Source organism: Camelus dromedarius, chromosome 10 (assembly GCF_036321535.1).
Source record: "Camelus dromedarius isolate mCamDro1 chromosome 10, mCamDro1.pat, whole genome shotgun sequence".
Classification (NCBI taxonomy): Eukaryota; Metazoa; Chordata; class Mammalia; order Artiodactyla; family Camelidae; genus Camelus; species Camelus dromedarius.
The window spans coordinates 61,414,945-61,438,138 of record NC_087445.1 but is presented as its reverse complement, the minus strand read 5'-3'; the positions used below and the strand labels follow the sequence as shown (position 1 = coordinate 61,438,138).

The following is a 23,194-nucleotide window of genomic DNA, read 5'->3' as shown; positions in this document are numbered from 1 at the left end:
AGGGCACGGCACACTTTGCAAAGTGGTGATGCAAACATGATTGCCACCTCCCAGTCTGCAAACCACACCACACGCCTCTCCATCCTCACTTTCACTTCCAGAGGAAGCACAGTCCCCAGACTGGCACAGCTGGCAGGCCTCCAGTGCTGGGAGCAGGTATATTTCCATTTGCCCCACCCACTAACTTGATGAATTCTTTTTCTCCTCCTCCAGGGACTTTCCTAACTTCCTTCTGTAAACGAAGGAAAGAGCACATGAGCACACTGTATATAAATATGCTTGGGAAAGCTTTCTTCTTCTTCTTCTTCTTCTCTTTTTTTTCCCCCCCCTTAAACCAAACTTGGTTTCTGTTGTAGGCGGTGCATTCCCTAGTAGGGCGGGGAACAGCATGCTGTGAAAAGGGGAGATGGGGAGGAGCAGGCAGTGATTAATTCACCCACTGTGAGAGCTGGGCTTCTATTTAATGGGGGGGTCTCTCTGGCCAGGAGGAGTCACAGGCAACTCCAGGACCAGCAGGAGCATGGCAGAGGATCTGGGGCTGGGCTTTGGGGAATCAGCCAGCGTGGAAATGCTGCCTGAGGACAGCGGCTGCAGGCCCAAGGCCAGAGCTGGGTCAGCATCCAGGAGCAGCAGTGCACGCTGGGCTCTCACCTGCTGCCTGGTATCACTCCCCATCCTGGCAGGACTCACCACCTACCTGCTCGTTGGCCAGCTCCGGGCCCAAGGAGAGGCTTGTGTGTTCCAGGTAAGCAAGACTCCGCAGTGACCTGGGAGATCAGCAGAACTCTGCAGCCACCTGGCTGCTATTACAGCTTTGGACGGTGCACCTTGATTCATCTGCAAAGGAAGTGTAGAATGTGAGGGGTGGAGAGGTCCGATTTGGTTTTTATTCTCAATATTTCCAGGGGATGAATTGTGCCTTTTTATGTTTATATGGGAACAAGCTCAAGCCACATATTTTAGATAATTATAATCATAGTGTTCTGATAATCTGGGAGCATCCCTTTTCTTTAAAAAGAGAACTCTTTGATTACAAAATTAACACATGGTCATTGAAAAAAGGTAAAAAACACAATTAACAAAAAGAAGAGAATTATTATTACCCATAACTGCATAGAGGTGACTACTGTTAACATTTTGAGGTATATAATTCCATATTTTCAATAAGATGGGATTATTTTTAGTCCAATATTATGATTTTATTTATTGTTAGTAAATTCACAGCAGCATGATGATACAGACGGTTGTATTATATTCCTGTATATGCATGTGCTATAATTTACTTAATCAACCTCCTTTCTTGGGTTCTGAAAATTTTTTTTCAAGCTCAAGAAAGAACCTCCTACCTGATTGTCAATCTCTCTGGTCTTGCTGGGGGCTTAGTCAAAAAAGAATATAGAGTCTAGGGAAGACAACAGTGCAACGGTGGGAAGGTGCTTATGGGCAACAGGGGGAAAACATAATTCTAGACTAGGAACTTAAAAAACTATAGAGCCTGAGAAATGCGCATTCAAGTGACACCCTTTGAAAAAACTCACTTGCATAATCTATGATAACTGATTTAACTTCAGTCCAAAGTATTAAATTCCAGAGAAGAAAACGGGCTTCTCAATTGGTTTCACTGGAAAAATTTCTAAGCAATGCTGGCTGACCTCAAAGCAAAGACACCGTAAGCAAGCCATGGTTAATGTGTAACTCTCACCAACCACCAGCGTCAGCAAACAGACCAAGATTCATTCAGACAACAGCATCCATGGCCACATGCCATCATTCAGAAAATGTAGAAATACTCAGATAACCAGAAATGCTCTTCATGTTAGAGGAGAGTGGGAGGGCAGGAGCTTTAGGCTGCGACCCCTAGACCACCATGGGGCTGGCTCCTACAAAGTCAAACTGCAGTGTCTAGTCAGCCTTCTTTCGCCAGAAAGAGATGGTTATTCTTGAATGAGGCATTAAGTGGCTCCAGTAACCTGAGCTCTCCTAGGTTCTGATGGGAGATAACTCCTTTTACCCAAAACAGTGTCTGAGATTGCCCATGTCGTGTTGATCTACAAGCCCAGCAGCTGGAATCCACAGCCCAGCGGGGGTCAGTGATTCACCAAATCAGGAAGAGAGTTTGAGGCATGACCTAGCACTGGACAGGAAGCCCCATGAGGGAAGGAGATGCATGCTTGCCCTACTGTGAGCACTTGAGAGATGAAAGGCTTTAAAGCGGGGCTGTCGTAGTTAAACCAGTCTCCCTGAAGAGTGGACATGTGGGGACTTTTGGAGCTGTGGTTTGCCAGGCTGTGTAACTTCTTGGTGTATCAGAAGAAGGAGGAAAACATGGGTAAGGCTGGGGCACATGCAGAAATGGGAGTCCTGAAAAGAGACACCTGACCCATTCAAAGCAGAAATTTAAAGAAGAATGTTTAAAGAGTTTAAAAGGGATTCAAAGAAAGGTTGATTTGCTAACATACAAACAGATTAATGGGAACTGCAGGGCTGGAAGCATCTGGGGCAAGCAAAGGTTTGAAGCTGACCACCACCCTTTGGCCTGAAGAGGCAAACAGAGGGCCTGCCTGGAGGAGCTGAGCGCTGAGTTGAGGAAGGCCATCTGCCAAAACAGCAGGGAGGGAACAGAAAGTGGGGAGGGAAAACTCTGACCACTCTCTGCAACCAGCCTCTCATCACATTGGCCAGAGGCAAATGGAGAGCAAGTGTGTCCAGAGGTCAGCCTCACAGGGCACAGGGCAAAGTCAAAAAGGGTGAAGAGTGATCTGGAGGGGCTCACAGAGAATAACCAGCTCAGAGGAGACAGAAGAAGATGGGATTCAAGGAGGAAAAACCAGGGCATCTGAGACACTTGAGTTTGATCCCCAGCTCAGTAACCTCTGGCCATGTGAAAATATGCATGTGGCTTCATTTTCCTGAGCCTGACCCCTACCCAAAAAGGATACTAGTATCAGTACTCTGACAGCACTAATAAAGCATGTACAGGGGCAGTTTACATGTCGGGGATGTGGGGGAGCTACACATTTGTGGTAAGAGGACTGGACAACACCGTTTGTCTCACGGAGTTCATACAAACTTCACCTTGTAATTGATGTGACCATCTGTGTTAGTTTTGTTGGCTTTCACAGAGGAAAAAATCAATTTCTCATTTCTTTATGATAGAAAGCAGTTTTGCAACTTAGAGCAAGGTGCCCACCTAAATTAGGCACCTACCTTCCCACAGAAACTGGGAGATGGGGGCATTATCTGTCTTGAGGATCACATTTCAGACAAACCAGTTCTCATGTCAGGTGGGGAAGAAAAGACCTATCTGATCTTCAGAAGGAGTTACGTACATTTCAAAGTGAGGTGAAAGTGCTTACAAGTTTCCTAACCTAAACACTCTAGGAAAAAGGAAGGGAAAGAAATCTCTTCCCTTATTTTCAACAGAGGAACTAAGCCTCTTATTTCTTATTTACATTTGTTGTTATGATTTAGATCCCACGGTTGGTAAGACCTAAATCCAAAACTCGAACCCAGAGCTGTCTCCCCCAAAGCCTGGAACATTCCAGAAGCCCTGCAGATGCAAAGCTCCACTGTGATCTACCTGAGTGGACTTCCCCAGACTCACCTAGGGGCAAAAAATCACCTTCCCTCCCACCCCCAATCCAGCCCCACTGTCCTCTTCTTCTGTCCGAAGACTTCAGTTAAATCCACGGAATCTGAGATTGTTCATGGAAAGAATTTTCCATTCTCACAGTGGCCCAGACCCAAGGCAATTCACTTCTAATACGGGGAGAATTAAGATAAGAGGGTCACCCAGACCTTTAAATACATTCACAGGTCTGAAAAGCAGGCCCAGCAGCGGAGGACGATACTGACAGTAGTAATGCCATGATACTAGCTCCCATCTCTCCCTCGTAGAGAGCTCTCACAAACACGATCCCACTGGGTAGTCACGCCAACCCAGAGATGCGGTGAGAGGGTGAGCAGTGGCTTCTGGCAGATGAGGAACTTGGAGAGCGCGCGCCTGCCCCAGTGAGCAGGGTCACAGCCTGGGAGGGGATGGAGCTAAGTCTCAGAGTTGGCAAATCCAGATGTCTCTGGTTTCTCTTCCCCGTTGCCTGCCCCCCCCCCCCACTACAATCGAACTTTTGATCAAGGAACACACTTTCCATCTGCCCTTTTTAGGGATGGATGAATTGGTCATCCTTATGTGTTGGGGAGGATAGGGAATGGGAGGATTCCGTAAAACAAGAAATTCTGTAAAGACAAGCCTGGACTGGATTCTCCACACAGGAGCCAAAATGATTCTTGGAAACCTTTCGCTGCATTGCATCAGGGCCCTGCCTCTGTGGCTTCATTTTGTGCCCTCCCCCTCCTCTCCCCTTCCCCTCCGCAACCCCCACCCCACCCCAGCCTTTGGCCTCTCAGCTCCCTGCTTCCCTCAGCTCCCAGCGCTCCAGCGCTCTCCTGCTCCCAGTCCTTACTTCGCTGTTCCCTCTGCTAGGACTGCACTAAGGGATTTTCTCATTCCACTCTCAGAACAACCACAGGAGGCCAGCATCCCTGAGAACCTTTTCTAATCCAACACAGGAGTTGAGGCTTGGGAAGAAGAGGCTCCAAGGAGCTTGAAAAGAAGGGAGTGAACAACATACAGAAGGTCCCTGAGTAATCCCCTTAAAGCCACCGACTGCAGTGCTGTGAGGATTACAAGTAGCTTCCATAAAGCTACTGGCAAGTGCCAGGCAGCATGGGCGCTGGTTGGCTGTTTTTCCCTTTCCTTCCTCTAAGTAGGAAAGCTCTTCACATATTTAAAGAAATTAAGAGATGGAAATGCCCTTAACCCATGACTCAGCAGCTATGACCCAAGGGCCAAATCTCATACACTGCCTGTTTTGTAAATAGTTTTATTGGAATCTAGCCACACCCATTCACTTATGCACAGCCTTGGCGGGTTTTCACACTGAACAACAGAGCTAAGTATTTGCGACAGACACCATGTAACCTGCAAAGTTAATATTTACTATGTGGCCCTTTACAGGAAAAGTTTGCTGACCCTTGGTCTTGTCTAATCTCGTTTTACAGTTGAGGAAACCAAGGATCAGAGGAGGGAAGGTAAAGTTCAGGGTCACAGGGCATATCGGGGCAGACCTAGAATGATATCCTACTTCTATGCTTACTTGCCCTCATTCTCCCAGAAAGTGGGACCAACTCCAGTATTGCTGGGTCCCTAGACCAAAGACTGGAAAGGCAATGGAACTGGTGAAGTAGTGTTCCAGGTTCTTATTAACAGCAACCAAAACCGCTACCAGGACTAGTACAAAAATATTTTTTAAACTGGATTCTTCCTTCAGGGACTGTGTAAGGAAAGATCTCATGTGACAAATTTATCAGTAAGTTGCACAGCAGAAATCAAAATTAGAGTTGAGAAGGTTGGGTCAACTGTCTTTAGGTGAAGTGTCTGTAAATATGGCATCAATTAAGTATATCACGGTCCTTGCATGCAATGGAAAACTTCAGCTGCCACTGCTTTTTAAAATTGAGGCATCTCTGTACGCAGGGATGGAGAATTTCTTGAAGATATACCATGAAGTGAAAAAAGCAAAGTGCATGACAGCATGTAGAATGTGGAACACTTCATTTTCTGAAAAAGTAACACATGTTCACATGTATGAATGTGTTTATAAATGCACAGACTCTCAGGAAGAGGACCAAAGAGACTGGTAACCCTGCTAGCATCCAGGTTGGGGAGCTGGGTGGCTGGGTGCCAAGGGAAAGGAGGAGACATTTTTGAACCTATATTCTTTTATACAAAATGTATATGTGACCTATACAAAACAAAATAGAGGCAGTAAAATGTTTTAAGGTCTTTAGACACCTAGAGAATGATGTCAGATAGATTTGAATCATGGAAAAACCATGGGTCAAAAGTTCAAACCCAGCTTGAATTCTGGCCTAGCCACTTCTTAGCTATGTTACCTAACTAACCTTCCTGGACCTCAGCTTCTTTGTGTATGAAATAGGGATAATTAGAAATAAAATCCTTAAAGCATGTGGCAGAGGGCGGGGAATTAGCAATTGTAGTAATTCTGTCCTGGGAACTTCCCTGCTCGTGGAAATTACATCACAGAGGGCAACTTCAGCACCTGCCCTGGAATCTGACATCACCAGTCCAGAGAGCAGGTTCTGGTACTGGAGGGTTTTTCTTAGTCTCTGACGTTTGTGAGTTATCTCCAAGCCTCCTCCTCCATCCTGGTCTTGCACCCGCAACCCACACTCCAACCCATCCTTTACCAGCTGCAATTGGCCTTGGCCTTGGCCTTCTTTTGGTCCTCAGTGGCATCCACTGCCTTCAGGATGGGTCTACAGGCTCCACTCTGGCCCACAGGTACCCAGAAGCCAGGCCTTCCTCTCTCCCAGACGCTGCTCCAGCACAGAGTCTGTGCTCCAGGCATAACAGAACGCACCACACTGGCTCAGCTCAAGCCCGGAGCAGAGTGGGCACTCAGTACTGTGCGATGAATAGTCAGGGATGCCACTGCTTCCCAGGATAGCACCACTGCCCATCTCTGTCCTTCCCTCCAGGCCTGCTTCTAGAATCATCTGCACTCACTCTTTCCACATTCTCCTTAGTCCCCTCCAATCTCACTTCCACCCCTTCCTGAAAAATCCCTGCAAGGCTCCTGGCCCTTGTTCCCTGCAGCACCCCCTTCCCCCTATGCATGTCCCTGAGACCCCCCCTAGTCTCCACTCAGACCAGCAGGACCCCATAGTGATGCCAGCTCAGGCTTCAGAGGTACACAGACTGGAGGGAAAGCCATAGCTCCTCCATGTCACAATTGTGACCTTGTAACAATTTATCATATACCAAACTCCATTCTAAGCTTTTCCATATGTAGGGTTCTGAGAAGAGTACATGAGTTCATGCCTATAAAGTTCTTGGCATGGGGTCTGGCGTGTAACACGTGCAACACACACTTACTGTTGACGTACACACATCAAAATCATCTCAGTTAATCCTTGAAATCACACAATGAGGAAAGTACTACTATTTATCTCCATTTTAGAGATGGTGAATCTGAGGCTTAGAAAAGCAAAGTCTTGTACCCAAAGTCACACAGTGAGAGTGTGACACTGGGATTCAAGCCTACGATGTCCGTTTCTCCCAACCAGTATACTAGTCTGCCTGAGTATAAAATCAGTAAATTATTCACTTCCTGGGGGTCAGGAAGATTTAACAATGACACCTTAGAAAATGCCTGTCACATAGTTAGTGCTCATAAATGCTAATTCCCTCCCTCCCCTGGGAACATCTAGCTGTCCCTGGCACACAGAAGGTGCTCACTAAGTGTTTGCTGGGTAGAGAGAAGGATGGAAGGATGCACAACGTACCAGACCTCCCTAAGCCTTATACTCCCCGTATATAAAGTGGGGAGGTTAACATACTTTCTTCAGAGCACTGTGCTGAGAATTCTGCAAGGAGATGTCCAGAAAGCTATTCCCATAATGCAGATGCTCAACAGACATTATTTCTCTACTCACTTTGCCATCGAGTCTTTTATTTCACTCAAGCTGTTCCCTCTGTTGGATGAAGACAGTAATGATAAGCCCCCGTCAGCGCTGTCTACAGGAAACAAATAGTTGAGATAAAAGTGCTTTGTAAACCGCCAAACACTCCTTGGCGCTGCCTCTGCTGTAACCTCAGGAAGTCCTGGCACACCTGGAGGACAAGCCTAGCTCACTTCTAAGGTCAGGCTTGGGGGAAAGGGCAGAGAAATCAGAGCGGGTGAAGGTGCACTGAAGAAATGAAAGGCAGGGAGGGCAAGCGAGCTGCGGGTGTGACTCCCCACCTGCACTGCTGCTCCTAGCTGGTGATTCCAGGGTCCACTCATTCTCCCACTAGAGTAAACACAGTGCCCAGCGCCCTCATCTAGCAGACCGCACGCAGCCCAGCTGCAGCAGCACCATGGCTATCAGAGGTCGTCCCCCAGCCTGGTGTCCTTAGTGAGGCTCGATAGCTGACATGAACAAAAAGCTTGGGGTTTGAAATGGGTGGGGTATATCCCATTCTCTCAACCCCTCTGCACTCTGAAAGGGCAGGAGTCTAGAAGTGAACCATGGAATGAGGATGCCTCTCCTGTTGGGATAAGGAGGAAGCCATTCAGAGCTCTGCAAGGATCCAAATTTGTCGCTCGTCGTAAAAAAAAAAAAAAAAAAAAAAAACAACTCAAGGATGGCTTCCATTTACCATGAGAGTGGTGAGACCAAGGGGAACCAAGAACGCATACCACAAGGACTGACTGGGCCCAAAGAAGGAAGGAAAATGAATTGGATGTCCACTTTATATACGGTGTTTCTTAGCTATCACAACAGTCCTGGGAGGGAAGAATGATCTTTTGTTTTTATAGATGAGGAAACTTGAGTCTTACTGAGGTTAGGTGGCTGCTAGGAAATAATAGAGCTGGGATTTCCGTATTTGCCAGGCTGCAAACACCACATTCTTTCCCCTGGCACCACTCTGAGTGCTGCATGTAAAGCCCTGTCCAGTGCGCCTTGGAGGAGGGTGAAGTGAAATGGCTTTGAAATCAAACAGCTTCCAGGTTGGACTTATCCTTGTGCAAGTACAAACAGGGAGCTGCCAGAGGAAAAGACAAGGAGGTAAACGTCTGTGTGTTTCTCCTGGAAGCGCTGTGAGGATGTTATGGGCCATAAAGCATTTATGCCTTTGCAATTGCAGCGTTCATGACGGCAAGAAATAGATAACTCTTCCTGTTTATAAATGTACTAGAGAGTGAGCACAGAACATGGGAGAAAGGCTAAATGGGTCATTAGTTAAAATACACTCAAGGGATTTTTCTGGGGAAAATGCCAATAAGGGACTCTCAAAGACCAGACCGCTTCAGGCTCATCCATTATGTATTCAGCTAATGTTTATGAGGCTCCTGATATGTGCCAGTCTGTACTTGCTCTAAAGGTTCAGATCCCAGACCTTCCATATGCTCTTTGCCTTTGGCATACAAAAACTATAAAAAGTGATCGCCTCTTCTGAGAGTGGCTGGAGTATTAGGCAAGGAGCGCACACAGACAGCAGTAGGACCTGGCACCAGTGTGTACTCAACTAGACAGCCGTCTCCTCCTCCCTTCCATCCTTCTTTTTCCCTGTTCAAAATATTAGAGTATTCCCCAGATGCCTATAGTAATAGGTCACAGTTAGTTTGAGCTGGGGATTACCATTCAACATGCCCACCTCCTACCAAAAAAAAAAAAAAACAAAAAAACAAGAAGGAAAAAAGAAAGAAAATCAAATGAGAGTGAAAATTCCCTGACCTGTAAGAACTAAGGGGTGAAAAGCACCAGCTTACTTTGCTTGGGCTAATAAGTACCAGGGTAATTTTTCTGGCTCTAATCCTGGACAACTTTCACAACTTTCAACAAACATTTCTAGAGCCATGACTATGCTCCAAGCAAAGCCCAATGAAAACCTTGAGAGGCCCCAATACTAAAAGATTATGGCCACCCACCTCTACATAATTAAATGGTTTAAATTTAAACAAAACCTCAAAACTTTGCATGTATTCTACAATGAAAAGGTCTCCTTCCCAATTTTTTGAATTGCAAAACTCTGGCTAAGGTCCGTGAATTTGAGTCTTACTCCATCCTCTGCTCTCTTTTGTCTGCCTTTCTGATGCCTGAGGATCAGCATATTTTGCAGATTGGATAATCCAGCAGGCATGCCAGGCACTGTACAAGACACTAGGAATGCAGTGGTGAGCAAGACAGGCAGACCAGGCTCTTGCTTGCATGCATCTTGAATTCTACTAGAGAGAGAAAAGCATAAGCCCACAAATAAATAATGACACTTGAGGAAGTGACAAATGCTCAGAAGGAGAAATAAAATTGGGTCCCGGTTCCACAGTGGACTGAGCGGGCATTTAAAAGGGAATAAATCACATTCCTCTGGAGTGCTCTTGGACGCCATGCCTATAAAGACTTGGAAGCTAATAGTGCAGTGACTAGCATTCCTTGGGAGCCCTTATCTCCTTGGTGCCCCAGAAAGACCAGAAGTGATGGAGATGAGTCAGGGTTGGAAGACAGTAAGCCAATTATTGGCCTGACATTATTTAATAAGCAGCCATCGAGCCAGCTCACATGCATAAAACTTTCCCCAATTAACCCACTATTTCATCCTCTCAAATCTCCTCTTCATTCATTCCTGCTTCCTGTCACAATAATCTTCCTCCCATGATAGACAGAGTCATTACTAAGAGAAACTGCAATGGAAGTCTTTAGATGTTGTTCTTGGAAAGAGAGTCCCAGCTGATGTTCTTCTTGGGGACTCTTGGAATGTTGTGTTCTTCAAACCTGCCAACCGGCACTATCACAGCCTCCAGATATTTAGTGATGTTCTGGGCCACTAAAGCCCGTACATGCCCATCCATATATGAAAATAAAGTATGTGCCCAAGTTATACAGATCCAGCAGAGCAAAGGGAAGTGTGTTCACATCCCAAATACTTGCTAATGACAATGGAACTTGGAGCCAAAAGAAATGCTCCAATCTCTTAGCTGAGTGTCTGCTTAGACAAAAAGAATCAGGATGGTCAAGAAGATTTCTCAGCAGAGTACTAAATGAAGTAGAACATGGCCAAGTGTGGCAGGCATCATTTCCTACGCAAGCAGCAGCAGCCAAGCTCTCCCCATTCTCCTTGGGAACTCCCCTTCCGTTCTGTGCCTTGCCAAATGACCAAGTCCTTTATCAGCTCTGTCAGCAGTGAGTAAGGAGACAGGCCACAGGATAAGCTCATTTCCAGGCCGCCTCCCCACCTCCCAAACCCATCAGAGTTATTGATGCTGGACAAGTAGTCAGGTTGATTGGGTTTAGGTTTTCAAAGCCATTTTACTCACGAGCCTATGCTAAAAGTTTATAATGTACTCATTTGGCAGCAGAAATCCTTGCAGTTTCCCAACTGCTCCCATGCTCCGTTGGGCCTCCTTACTCTTGCACAAGCTTTTGACCTTGTCTGGAATGGTCATTATCTCTTATCAGCTGGCTAATACTTGTGGGAACTTGTAAGACTCAGTTCAGGGGTAATTCTCCCTGATTCCCCCACTTCTGGGCCAGGTTCCTGTTTTCTGGACTCTCTGTTTTCCCCACTGTCACAGTGCATGGAACTGTGTGCTGGCAGGTATCCATCGACCTCAGCAGATGAGAAGCTTGCCCAGAAGGTGGAAGGAGCTAAGGCTGAGGGCTTAGTATTCTGGAGTCAATTGGCCTGGGTTAAAATCCTACTCCTCTACTTTACAGGTGTAAGACATTGGGCAAGTTTCTTAAGGTATCTAAGCCCCATTTTCAACATGAGGATATAAACTTGGGGAGTCCCTGTGAGGCTAAATGAGATAATGCATGTGACGGGCTTAGGACAGCAGTGTCACTACTCATCCAATAAACAGTAGCAACACTTACTGCCTTTTTCAGCTCCCCTGAAATATTCACTGGTTGCCTCTTATGGCTGGAACACAGAGAACTTGGAGAGGAACAAATAGTGGGTCACAAGCCTGGGGTGATAATTGCCACGATAAGTATTTGGGGCTGTGTCTTAAAGGCCACGGGGAGCCACTGAAGGTTTACGAACAGAGTTGTGTCTCAATAAAGTGATGCTTTAGGAAAAGCCCTTTGAAGGCAGACTAAGAGACAGATTCAAGAATAGGAGAAACCAGATGCAGGAAGACCTGTTAAGAGGCCACTGGAAGAATTCAGAAGAGCAGTGTGCTAAGGCCTGGAGTGGAGGCATGCGTGAGAAAAATTACAAAGTAGGAATGACAGGTTGGGTTTTTGGAAGAAGAAAGACACAACTTTCAGGTCTGGTAACTGAGCAGAAGCAGTAGCGGTGCCATTAATGAATTAGGAAGTGGAGAAAAGGGAGCTGGAGATACAATAAAGTCAGTTAGTCATTCAAAGACAAGATCTCTGCCTTCAAAGGGCTTCCAGTAGAGGTTAGGTAACATGGCTTGGAAGTAAAAAGAGCCTGGTGGTCTTTGCCCTAGCAAGATCTCTGTTATCACTGCTCACAGACCCAGACTCAACAATGACACAGCTACACATGCGTGTGTAGAGAATCCACGCACACAACACCACACAACAGACACAGATACACAGATGCAAAAACACAGTGACTCACACTCTCTCCCACCGGTGACACTGTCTTCTCTCATACTCACACAGACACACAAGTCATTCACACGTACACACACACACACACACACACACGAATTTTAAGATGTAAAACTGATCAAGTGTTCATGATGACATGAGGGTCACTGTTCGTGGAGACCATGTAGATACAATAACCAAATCAGAAGACTCTGGGTTGAGCCAAAATCATATCAGAGAAGGTTTTGGGGAAACACTGGAAAAATGCAAGATGGTGATTTTATTCCTAAACTAAGAGTTAAGTTTTGCTTCTGAGTTCCATGCAAATCTGGGAGTTATCTATGGCTAGGGATGTTATTATTCTCATTTTACAAATGAAGACACCAAAGCCCAGAGAGAAATTGTCTTGCTGAAAATCATATTGTTAATAGTGAAATCAGGATTCAAGTTCAGGTCTGTCTGCCCCCAAAGCAGCTACTCTAACAACCCACATGGCATCCGAAATGGCTCACAAACTAGAATTGCACAGGTGAAAAAGTCTTCATCTATTGCATGGAAACAAGGCAGAATTGTGGAGGCTGATGAGAAAGATAACGTAGTCATCATTTCTTTTTCTGTATCATTTTTTACAATAGTTCCAATTTTTAAATTGTGGTGAAGAAAAGAAAATAAAACAAATGTTATTATTTGTTCAAATAATAGAAGCGATGACAAGATGTTGGCGTGCCCTAGAATGGAATAGGGAAGAAAGCGCTAAGGACAGAACTTTGAAGTCACACTTCAGAGACGAGCATAAGATAGAGAAAGATCATGGAGGTGCTGGAGGAGGAAAGGAGAGAGCTCGGGTGAAAGATTCCCACCAACCAAATATTCTCATTCCATTTCCCTTATCTCTGAGTACCCAGGCTGGGTAGCAGCATCTTAATCATGCCTATATTATGGGCAGCAGTGTGGGTGTGGGGTCAAAAGGACCACAGATGATCTGAATCATATCTTTCCTTCCCAATAGACTCCAAAAGGACAGGAGGTTGGACCTTCACATCAGCGAGTCTGTAAGTGTGTTTATATTGTATGCCTTTTCTTATGAGGAACAAGAACATTTCTCACTGTTCTGGTATATAAGAGGTTCAGAGTGGTGTAAACCCAGAGAAGTGAGGCACCTCCCCAGTCACTAGGAAGGCAAAATGCTGCCAAGGCCAAGTGCATGGCCTGTGGAGTTGACAGCCTTTGTACAAATAATTTCATCTTTCTCTCTCTCAGTTTACTCACCTATAAAAATGGCTATAATAGTACCTACTTCCCAGGGTTAGTGTGGATTAAGTTAATTCCTACAAAGGTATTAGAACAATACCTAGTAGGTCAAAAGTATGCTATGATGTTTCCTTTCTATTATCAATACCATCAACTTTATCACTGCAGTTAGAAGACACTTGTCCTATATAATCATCTCCAAGAACCAAAAGGAAATTTGGAGGCCTTCTGGAGAACTGGTAGGGAAACAGAGGCCCAGAGAGGGAAAGAGATTTGCCAAGGTCATATAGCTACAGAGTAGTTCCCACTCAAGAACTGCCCTGTTAGGACATCCAGATGGCTTGGTGGATATGGTTAAAGGAACCGTGAAGAAGGCAAAAGGCCAATTAGCTCCCACAGAAGCAACAGAAGCAAAGGAAAGGCAAGGCAAGCTTTGCTGAACACTGATCATATGCCAGGAATTATTCTGAGCACTTATCGTTCATGGTAGGATTTGATGTGTCTACCTTAGAGATAAGAAAAGAGTCTCAGACAGATTGGATAACTGCCCAAAGATTCATTTGTGTTCAAGATTATTTCTCCTGAGGCTGCCCTGCCCCAGGGTGGGGGGTGGGGTGGGGAACCTGCAAAGAGTGGACCTGGACAAGCTGGAGGAGAGGAATGTTTCTCTCCAGTTGCAGGCACCGTGTAACTCTCAAAATGTTGTCTTTACTCCAGTCACCTTCTAACTCATACAAAGCATTTTCTCCTTTCCTTACAGATGCACCTCCTAGAGCTGGTGGAGATAAGCCAAGGGCACATCTGACAGGTAATTCTTCCTGATGTGTTTTCCAGGAGACCATGGGCCATGGGCCTGAGTTTTTGCCAGAACTCATTCTTGTAGCTTCAAACTGGAAACCACATCTCTTGGTAACATCCTCCTCTCAGTCAAGAGCTTTCAGATGTCTTCCTCCACTGAAGGGTCCAAAGTTCCATGTCTCCTAGGCATTTTTCTTTCAGATTCTATTAGCTTTTTTCCTTTCTCTACTGTTTCTCTCCCTTTCATTAGCACACTCAGTCATTCAGAAATGGCTTTTCTCAGACTCGAAGATTCACGTAATTCTGAACATAGTCAAAGATGAAAACTCCCCTAAGTTGCCAATTTATTGAGTCCATCTGTGCCCTATTCAAGATGCAGTTATTGGACATTTACATTCAGGTAGATATTTCTAAAAATTTTGCATTGATGTAAAGAGATTAAGAGTAATCTCTTAATATCACCATTTGGCCAGATTCCCAAGTCTAGTGTCAAAATTCCTGGCACCTCACATCTGAAGCTGCCTATACCTCTAAGACTCCAGAGAAAAGAGCAAGACAGTGCAGAAATATGTGTTAAAAACCTACTGAAAAAACTAGAGAGTTAAAAAGCAAGCATATTCTTCTGACCTGTAAGAAAATTTGCAACCCACAGGTTATCTTGTTTGAAATCAACGGCTTGAATCAATTGTTTCTCTACACTAGACATACCTTGTAAGAGCATTCATTCATATGTTCTATATAGTATATACTTACAAATAATGCAAACGTAAGAACATTTAAATATATCTAAGATGAAACAGGCTTATTTTTCAGTCTGTCAATATGAAAGATGTTAGTTTATTTGGGGAAAGAAAATAAATATGTGTTGAGTAACACTGTATCCAGCCATCATGGTAAAAATGTCCACGTCTCTTCCATTCATTTGATTTTCGGAACAAGACTATGAGGGAGCTTTATCTCCAGGTCACAGGCAGGAAACTGAGACTCAGAGAGAAGGAACCTACATGTTGTAGAGTCAGGATTGGAAATGGACCTATATGGCCCAGAGCCCTGGTCCCTTTCGCTCCACAAGTCAGTTATATTTTGGATTATATTTTGGCCCTGTTGATGTGGGAGAAGCATTTGCAAAATGTTCTAGATATTTGATGCCCTTTTTTATTAATTACTGCCTGTGTTTCATGTGGCTTTGAACCACAGCCAAATGGAGTGGAATTGGGGAGTGACAGGGAACATCTGACTGTCTCCAAATGTCCTTTCTCTGCAGCAAGCATTTCTGAAATAAAAAGGCTAATAAAAGTGAACGTAGTTTAGAGGCTATTCCTAATACACACCATCTCGTTTAAGCCTTTCCACAGGTATTATTATGTCCTTTCACATTTTGTTGTTGCTCTTGTTCTTGTTTGTTTGTTTGTTTTCAAGGAAAGATACATCAAATAAAAAACACATTCTCATGTAGTAAAGAAATGCTTTATACAATAGGATTATGGCAACATGAGGAGTTAGTGGAGGAAGGGACTATTGCAATTGGGAGAACTTCTGACCATAAAGTCTGCAAGTGTCTCAAGAGTTAGACTAAAAGAGTCTTGCCTTTACAGAGAGGCATATACAAAGCTAAAAAGAACCAGGTGTGGGGAAGTGGGATAAAAGTTTGGCATGATAGGATCAGAGAATGTCTTACCCTGAGGCCAGCCTATTTTCAGGAGGGTGGCTCAGGGTTGAGGGTTAGGTTGAGGATGAGCCAAAATTCAGAGGCCTGGAGGAAGGAGAGAAGCTTGACCAAAGTTTGGTGAATAAGCATTTTGCTCAATGGCTCAGTGGGGATAAGATAGTTCAATTAATTATTTATGAAGAAAAGAATGGGAATTTAGAGGGTCTAGTGTCTAGTCTTGACACAAATAAACAAGGAGGTAGGGGCACCCACCAGTCTTATCTAAATCTTATCTAAGTCTTTAGGGAAGAGTGGTTCTTTGCAGTAAGCTGTTTTCCAAAACACAAAAGAGTAAGGAGGTTTTTGTTTTGTTTTGTTTTGTTTTGTTTTGTTTTGTTTTGTTTAACCTTCACTGTTTTCCAGGATCACAGGGCTTAGGTAAAATTCAAACTTGTCAAACAAGAAAACTCAGGCTTAGAGAGGCAAAGTGATTTTCTTCAAGTCACCTGCCTAAGATGTTATCTCTGAACAGATGTGTATGTCCACTCACGTATCCTCTACTCATTCCTTCTCAAGGATCTTGTTAGCTGTTGGTTTTTATCCAAGCATTTTACTCTTTGAGAATGATGTAAGACTCTTTTTAGCAAAGTCCACAAGTTCTGACACAAGCAAATGAAACTTCCCTCTTGTCTTTGCAGTTGTGAGACAAACTCCCACACAGCCCTTGAAAAATCAATTCCCAGCTCTGCACTGGGAACATGAACTTGGCTTGGCCTTCACCAAGAACCGGATGAACTATACCAACAAGTTCCTGGTGATCCCAGAGTCAGGAGACTACTTTGTTTACTCTCAGATCACATTCCGAGGGACCACATCCGAGTGTGGTGAAATCAGTCAACGGAGACGACTCAGCAAGCCAGACTCCATCATCGTGGTCATCACCAAGGTAACAGACAGCTACCCCGAGCCAACCCAGCTCCTAATGGGGACCAAGTCAGTGTGTGAAATAGGCAGCAACTGGTTCCAACCCATCTATTTAGGGGCCATGTTCTCCCTGCATGAAGGGGACAAGCTGACAGTGAATGTCAGTGACATCTCTTTGGTGGATTACACAAAAGAAGATAAAACCTTCTTTGGAGCTTTCTTGCTATAGGGGCAAGGCAGATGTCATTGTATGAAGGTCCTCTGCCTCTTAGTTCCTAATTTTCCTCATTCAGATGTAATTATAACCAGGAAGTTTTTTGGAGCATCCACAGAGACAGTGGATTAGCTATGAAATTTAGGGCCCCAACGTTCACACTTTATGTGCCTTACTGATGAGAATACTAATTGGAAAAAAAGGCAGAAGAAGGCAGACATAATCATGGCTGCTTAAAAGAGTGGTGAGTGTCTAAACATTAAAACACTGATCACCAAATGAATGGATGATCCACTTGGGACCTTTCCATGCCTTCCTAGTATGCGTTTGTCACCAGAGGGCCCAGGTACTGTACAATTGTATTATGAAGCATTTGCTTCAGTTCAGGACCCTTAAACAAAATCCCAAGCCCTAGAAAACTGTAAATCCTTCAGAGGCGAAATCCTTCATCAGTTTCCCCGAACACATATTTCAGTGCTTTGCCTAGAAAAATGAAAAGAGAGCTGATGTTTCTTATGAACATTCTCAAGAAAAGAAATTGGTTTTCACGCCATCTATGTCAAGTGAGAAGAACTACCTTTCTCTTTATTATGTACACATGCATCAAAACAAGCAGGTATGAGTTCCACATGCAAATAAAAAATTCAACACTAGCATCAACTCAGCACGGTGTTCTTGAGAACCTTTTATGTCTGCTACCTTAACTCAGAAGACACGATGAAGAACAAGACAGACTCTGCACTCTACCCAAATTTATATGAATACCACTCGATAACTCTGATCAAACAGTACATGCAGATTGCTAAATGGATATTTTTCTCTAAAATATTCAAAGAGATTTAAATAAGGATTTGGCTAATTGGCCCAGCCAAGGCATCTTTGCTTGAGATGAGGCTGGACATTGAGAACCCTCCTGCGCTTCAATGAGTTCACATCCTCTAATCTGTATGATTTTCCTGCACTAATATGTCAAGGGTGGGAGGGGCATTACTGCTCTCTTAGCCTCTGTTGACTTGTCTGTAAAGCAGGAATCTATCAATTTGTTTCCCATGGGTATGGAACATGTTAACTTCGAGCATTTCTGTAAAGTCTAAGAGCATGTCGGTGTGACATGGGGAGTGACTTCCAGCACCTTGGCTGCTATTATAAATGCTCCCTATTATGAGAGACTTCACAGATGGGTCTGAAGGCAAATTTGGCAATGAAATCGCTCTTACTCTTGTTGCCAGGAGACTACAGGGGCAGAGAGGTGCATGTTGTGGTTCCTGAACATGGTGATTGGTGTAGCAACACTTGATCAATGTTTGTTGAGTTATAATTAAATAAAAACTAATTTCTAATTTCTCAGTTGGGAGGTTAAGGTCCTAAAGCCTTCAGCTTCTCAAACCAGTCGGCACAGGGCTCAGCGTGAGCACACACAAGGGTGTGGTCACCTCCACCTGGTTCAGAAGTGTCTTCACAAGGGAAGTGAAGCCTGAATGAGTCCTGAAAGAAGGTGGGAGGGCAGCAGATGGCCTCTGGGAAAGGGCATCTTGGACAGAGGAATTACCCTTTGCTTAAAGGAGAAAGGAAAGGTTTCTCAGTAAGTACAAAACCAGCTTGATAAGAGAATGTTTCCCCAGCCATCTCTTAGAATAATATTTGTTAGTAAATCAGGAATGTCTTATCAATGTTGCCAATCTGGCTCCATGATTAGAGACAACACCCTCTTAAGAAAATAAAACACTCTCTGTGCAAGTGCATAAGAGCCCCAGGCAACCTGGGATATGGGAAAGGATTTGTACAGAGGAGTCTGGAGTGGTCTGCTCACCTTCCCTTCCACGGAAAGGAACCCTTTACCAAGGGCTTCAAACCTTTCCTCTGTCCCATAGGGAATCTGGTGGATTTGGAAGTTTATCCAAGAAACAGGGGTTTCCTACTATCCTAAAATACTTGAGGCTTTGGAAAAACCCCTGCCACGTATTTATTTTGCTCCTGTTATAAGCTTGTTTATTGAAGAACATATTATACTCAGGTTTTCATTGCTGAAAGTGTTAAACTCTCTCTAATATTCTTTTTACTGCCCAGATAGGACCTGCCAAACATTCCTAGTAGGACCCAAGTCAGAACCTCTGTTTCTTAGGCATTATCTATCTCCGTGGCAAAGTTTAGTGCAGTAGTTGTAAAAATGAGGTGGGAGAATGTTTTTTCAGAGCATGTGATGATCCCTTAAAAGGAGTAGATGGGGTGCATTCAAAGATTTGGAAGGAAAGAAGGAGCATGCTTACAATGCTAATTTAGGGGGAAAATATTTTACTGGTTCAATATCCCTGAAAAGGCTGAATTCAAATCAATTCCACAAACATTTACTGAGTACCCACTCACCCTGGGAACACAAAGATCAATTATTTTAGTCTCAGACGTGCTCATTCCAACTGCTTAAGCACCTCCATTATCTGCAGATTCTTTAATTTATTTTGGTTGTATTAGCTAATTAATTAGCTGACTTTAGGCACATGGGTATTTTCTCATTACGAAAATGGGTGCTATCTGATGAAGGATGATCATTAACAAAATGACTTGTGTTTAAGTGATTTTTTTAAGTAGCTACTCAAGGACAGTTCTCCATAAATAAAAAGGGACAAAATAAAGATACTGTTTTCTATGGTAGAATACATTTTTAAGCCACATATAGAGAAAGGCTTATTATCTCTTGGACTCAAGTTTGGCCATCAACACCCTTGAAAATATTAGAACTTTATGGATAACCCAGATGCTCTGAAAAGCCTATTTCTCAGCAAATACAGGAACCATGATCAAAATGCATGGAATCACTAGTATTTTGATCCTAGCATGGTTTAGATCTATTTGGCAGAACAAAATTCCTAAATTTTTTTGACTAAGGTACAGTAGGATGTGAAAAGGTACACTTTCACACCCTGAAAAGTGTCCAGTTCAGTTCAGTAGCAAGGCAGGCCAGAGCCCTTGGCTCCATTTCAATCTAAGCTACGTCACTCCAGAGGAAATTCCACCTCTGTGCTTGTCAACAACCCTCTGCATTATAAAAGTTCAACTAGCTCACTGTTCACAAGGCACGCCTGTTGCCAAAATTCTCTTGCAAGTGTTTTCCCAAGTCCTTTTCCAATCATGTTTTCATGATTGTGACACTGGGGATTAAATCTTCAGGACAGATCTGTTTATAGGCTGCACCTAACAAAACACATAGAGAAGTCACTTTCCTCAAGATTTCTTGCTCCCCTAAGGCCCAGAGTCCTGGAAGTGTTCAACCATTTGTAGAAGAAAATTTTTAAAGGATGCACCACTATCCTGGATGTTAAGAGCTACTGCATCATATTGGCAACTGGGCCTGGGAAGAATTCAGTAGACTGTGAACCCCTCAATCTTTTTGCTCCAACAGTGATAGAGTGAGGGTCAGAGTAGTCACATATATGACCTGCACCACTGTGAGAACCATATTTACAACTTCCCAAGCTCTGTGACTCATTTGCACCACTCCCTCATCCCTCCCATCACCTTATTTTAAGAAAAAAGTACCATACCAGCCCAGACAGAAGTTACTTGTTCAGGACCACACATTGAGTTAATGGCAGATCTAGAGCTAGGACACTAGCTTCCTGAATCAGAGTCCTAGGCTCACTCAATTACCATCTGCTCTTAGCAAATAGCATTTATTTTAATAACTGGAGGAAAAATGGGAGGAAGACATGAGAAATGTCAACTATCTATAGGGTGATATAGAAAGGGGGAGGAGATTTCTTCTATGTCTCCCTAGAGAAAGAGCTAGGGCTAATGAGTTGCGGTTACAGAGTCACCATTTCTGGCTCGATGTCCCAAAGAACTTTCTATCCAAAAATATAACTCCCCAGATAGTGATTTCTCAGGCCCTGGAGACAGTCAGACAAAGGGCTAATCTCAAGGCTTTTGTAGAAGCCGTTCCTAGATTGATGTAAGAGGAAAGACTGAATGATTATGTGGCCATTTTTTAACTGACTTCCACGTGATCTATTTGATCGTTAAGAACCTGGTAGGCCTCATCAAGCGTTCAGGGCTTCTAGCCTAGAAGTGGCTGCTGTTTTCCACTTGTTAAGAGTGTCCAACACAAGTGACTCTGAGACCTTGACCAAGGGGGATTGTCATGGAATTCTAGAGCTGATGGGCCTACAGAGCTTGTCTATTCCAAGTTACATCATTTTAAGGATGAAGGAACCCCGGCTCAGAAAGCTGACATAAATGGCCCAATCCCAGACAGCAGCTAGTAGCTGTGTGAGACAAGAATTCACATCTCCTGACACCCAGCCTGGAAATCTTTCCATTTCATCCATGACTCAGTGATTTTTTGAGCACCTGTCATAGGACTGCCCTTACCTGGTGCTGGAGAGCCAAGGCAAGAGAGAATATGATGTAAGTCCCACTCTTACGTAACATGCATTCAGGAGGAAGGAGACACACAACGTTGAGTAAATAAAGTAGCTGAGCTTAATCAGATGACTTATTTGTAAAGTCATTCAAATATGTAACTTTCCCCTCTTTTGTTTCAGGGGTGAACAGATTAAAAAAATGTAAGCTTTTATGTGATTTTAGTGATAAGCCCCATGTGCTTTTACTGATTTTATGTTTTATGTTAAAACATCACAAACTCAAGATAAGCTGCATATTGTATGTTGTTGGATATGTACTTAACTGATATGCATCCCCTGTCTTCCAGCACTACTGTATGAATTCTAATCACTGTGAATGAAATGTTGTATGTGTTAATGTATTTAACAGATGTAACTTAATAAACTGGCATTGAAAGCCACAGAATTTTAATAAATAGATCAATTCTTTTGTTAATTTATCTTTCTTTCTAGATTAAGGTCTAAGGATAACTTCTTGGGATTTTAAAATGCATCTAGTTCTCCATGTGTTTGAATGCAAAATGGTGACTGATTTTCACAGGTTATAATAAATCTTATAACAAGTTGACTGTGCAACCCCACAGGTTGTGCCACTCTGGTCACACAAGGGAAAAGAAGAAAAGGAGGGAGTCAACTGAGTTCCTTTTATGAAGTTGGAGATTCTGTGGTTAAATGGCTTGAACTCACACCAAACAACCCTAAGAAAGAGAAAGAAAGGCCAGAGAGAGCCATGTTAGTACTCGATGGAACCAGATTTGAACCCAGGTCTCTCGGACACTGCACATGCTGCCTCTCATGAAAACAGCAACTGGCAAGAATCAAAAGGGTTCAACTCATCCATCTCTTTCCACTTTCTAAAGCAGTAGCTGGAGTCACCATTGATGCTCAGCCAGTATTAGGGTGGGACCACAATAAATTGCCATTTCTGTGGGTCAAAAATGGCCACATTGAAGTTTCATTTGTTTTCAGCCAAGAGTTGTAAGTAAAATGAGTCATGGATTAAGAGAGAAGAAGATAAGGCTCTCCTCCAAAGCCTCAGTCTCAAAACTTTCCCTCCCAGTGGGAAACCTAAGCATGTCGTGATGTCCTTCTGAAATACAGTCCTCACATTTAGCCTGTACCCACTCCCAGGAGTGGTAAAAATGAAACATGCTTTATACTTCTGGAGAAAAATAAATTATTTGCCCAGAATTTATTCACAGCCAAATGTCTACAAAAATCATAATGCCAGTTCTTCAGATGAAAAATACTGTTCACCTAATCCAGTTCACCAAGCACAACTTTTTCAATCAATTCTCAAAAGGACTCTTCATCCCTAGGAACTTCAGAGCAAGGAGATAAAACTAACCAAGTATTAGATATTTTGACTACCATCCCTGTTAACATCACTTCCACTCATCCACACATCCACAACAAAATAATAATGATAATAATAATGATGATGATGATGATGATGATAATGCTTCAGGGTGGGATTGTAGAAAACACAGTGGATCAGAGTCAACAGACCTTTGTTCCAGGCTCAGGTCTGCCAGCTGGCAAATTCTGAGGCCTTGGGCCAACCACTTCGTTTCTATGAATCTCAAAGTCCTCCTGTGAGGACCATGAGTAGAGGTGGATAAAATGAGCCAAAGCCCCTTCCATCTGAAGCTTAGATACAAGTCTTAATAATTTTATGCTTGTATTGCTTGACTTTCAAATGAGCTTCCCTTTTTCCAGTGTGCATAGGGAGAGAAGAGAGTTTCTCCAAGAGAAAGCAGAATTTCCCGTGTACCTTATGCTACGAAGCTCTCCACCTCACACATGGGGAGTTTTCACCCCTTCGGCGCAGGAAAT

At 43.7% G+C, this 23,194-nt stretch overlaps 1 protein-coding gene across 2 annotated transcripts; it reads left to right on the top strand.

Moving 5' to 3' along the window:
- Window positions 1-242: 242 nt before the first annotated feature.
- On the top strand, window positions 243-22,520 carry TNFSF15 (TNF superfamily member 15). Of its 2 annotated transcripts, XM_031450292.2 has the most exons (5): window positions 245-745; window positions 13,136-13,178; window positions 14,138-14,185; window positions 16,522-16,769; window positions 21,943-22,520. In XM_031450292.2, the coding sequence occupies exons 1-5, from the start codon at window positions 464-466 to the stop codon at window positions 21,994-21,996; spliced, it is 675 nt and encodes a 224-aa protein (XP_031306152.1). In that variant the 5' UTR covers window positions 245-463; the 3' UTR covers window positions 21,997-22,520. The 2 variants fall into 2 exon arrangements, with proteins under 2 accessions (XP_010995678.1, XP_031306152.1); XM_010997376.3 differs by lacking the exon at window positions 21,943-22,520 and having other exon boundaries at window positions 243-745; window positions 16,522-21,778.
- Window positions 22,521-23,194: the final 674 nt, after the last annotated feature.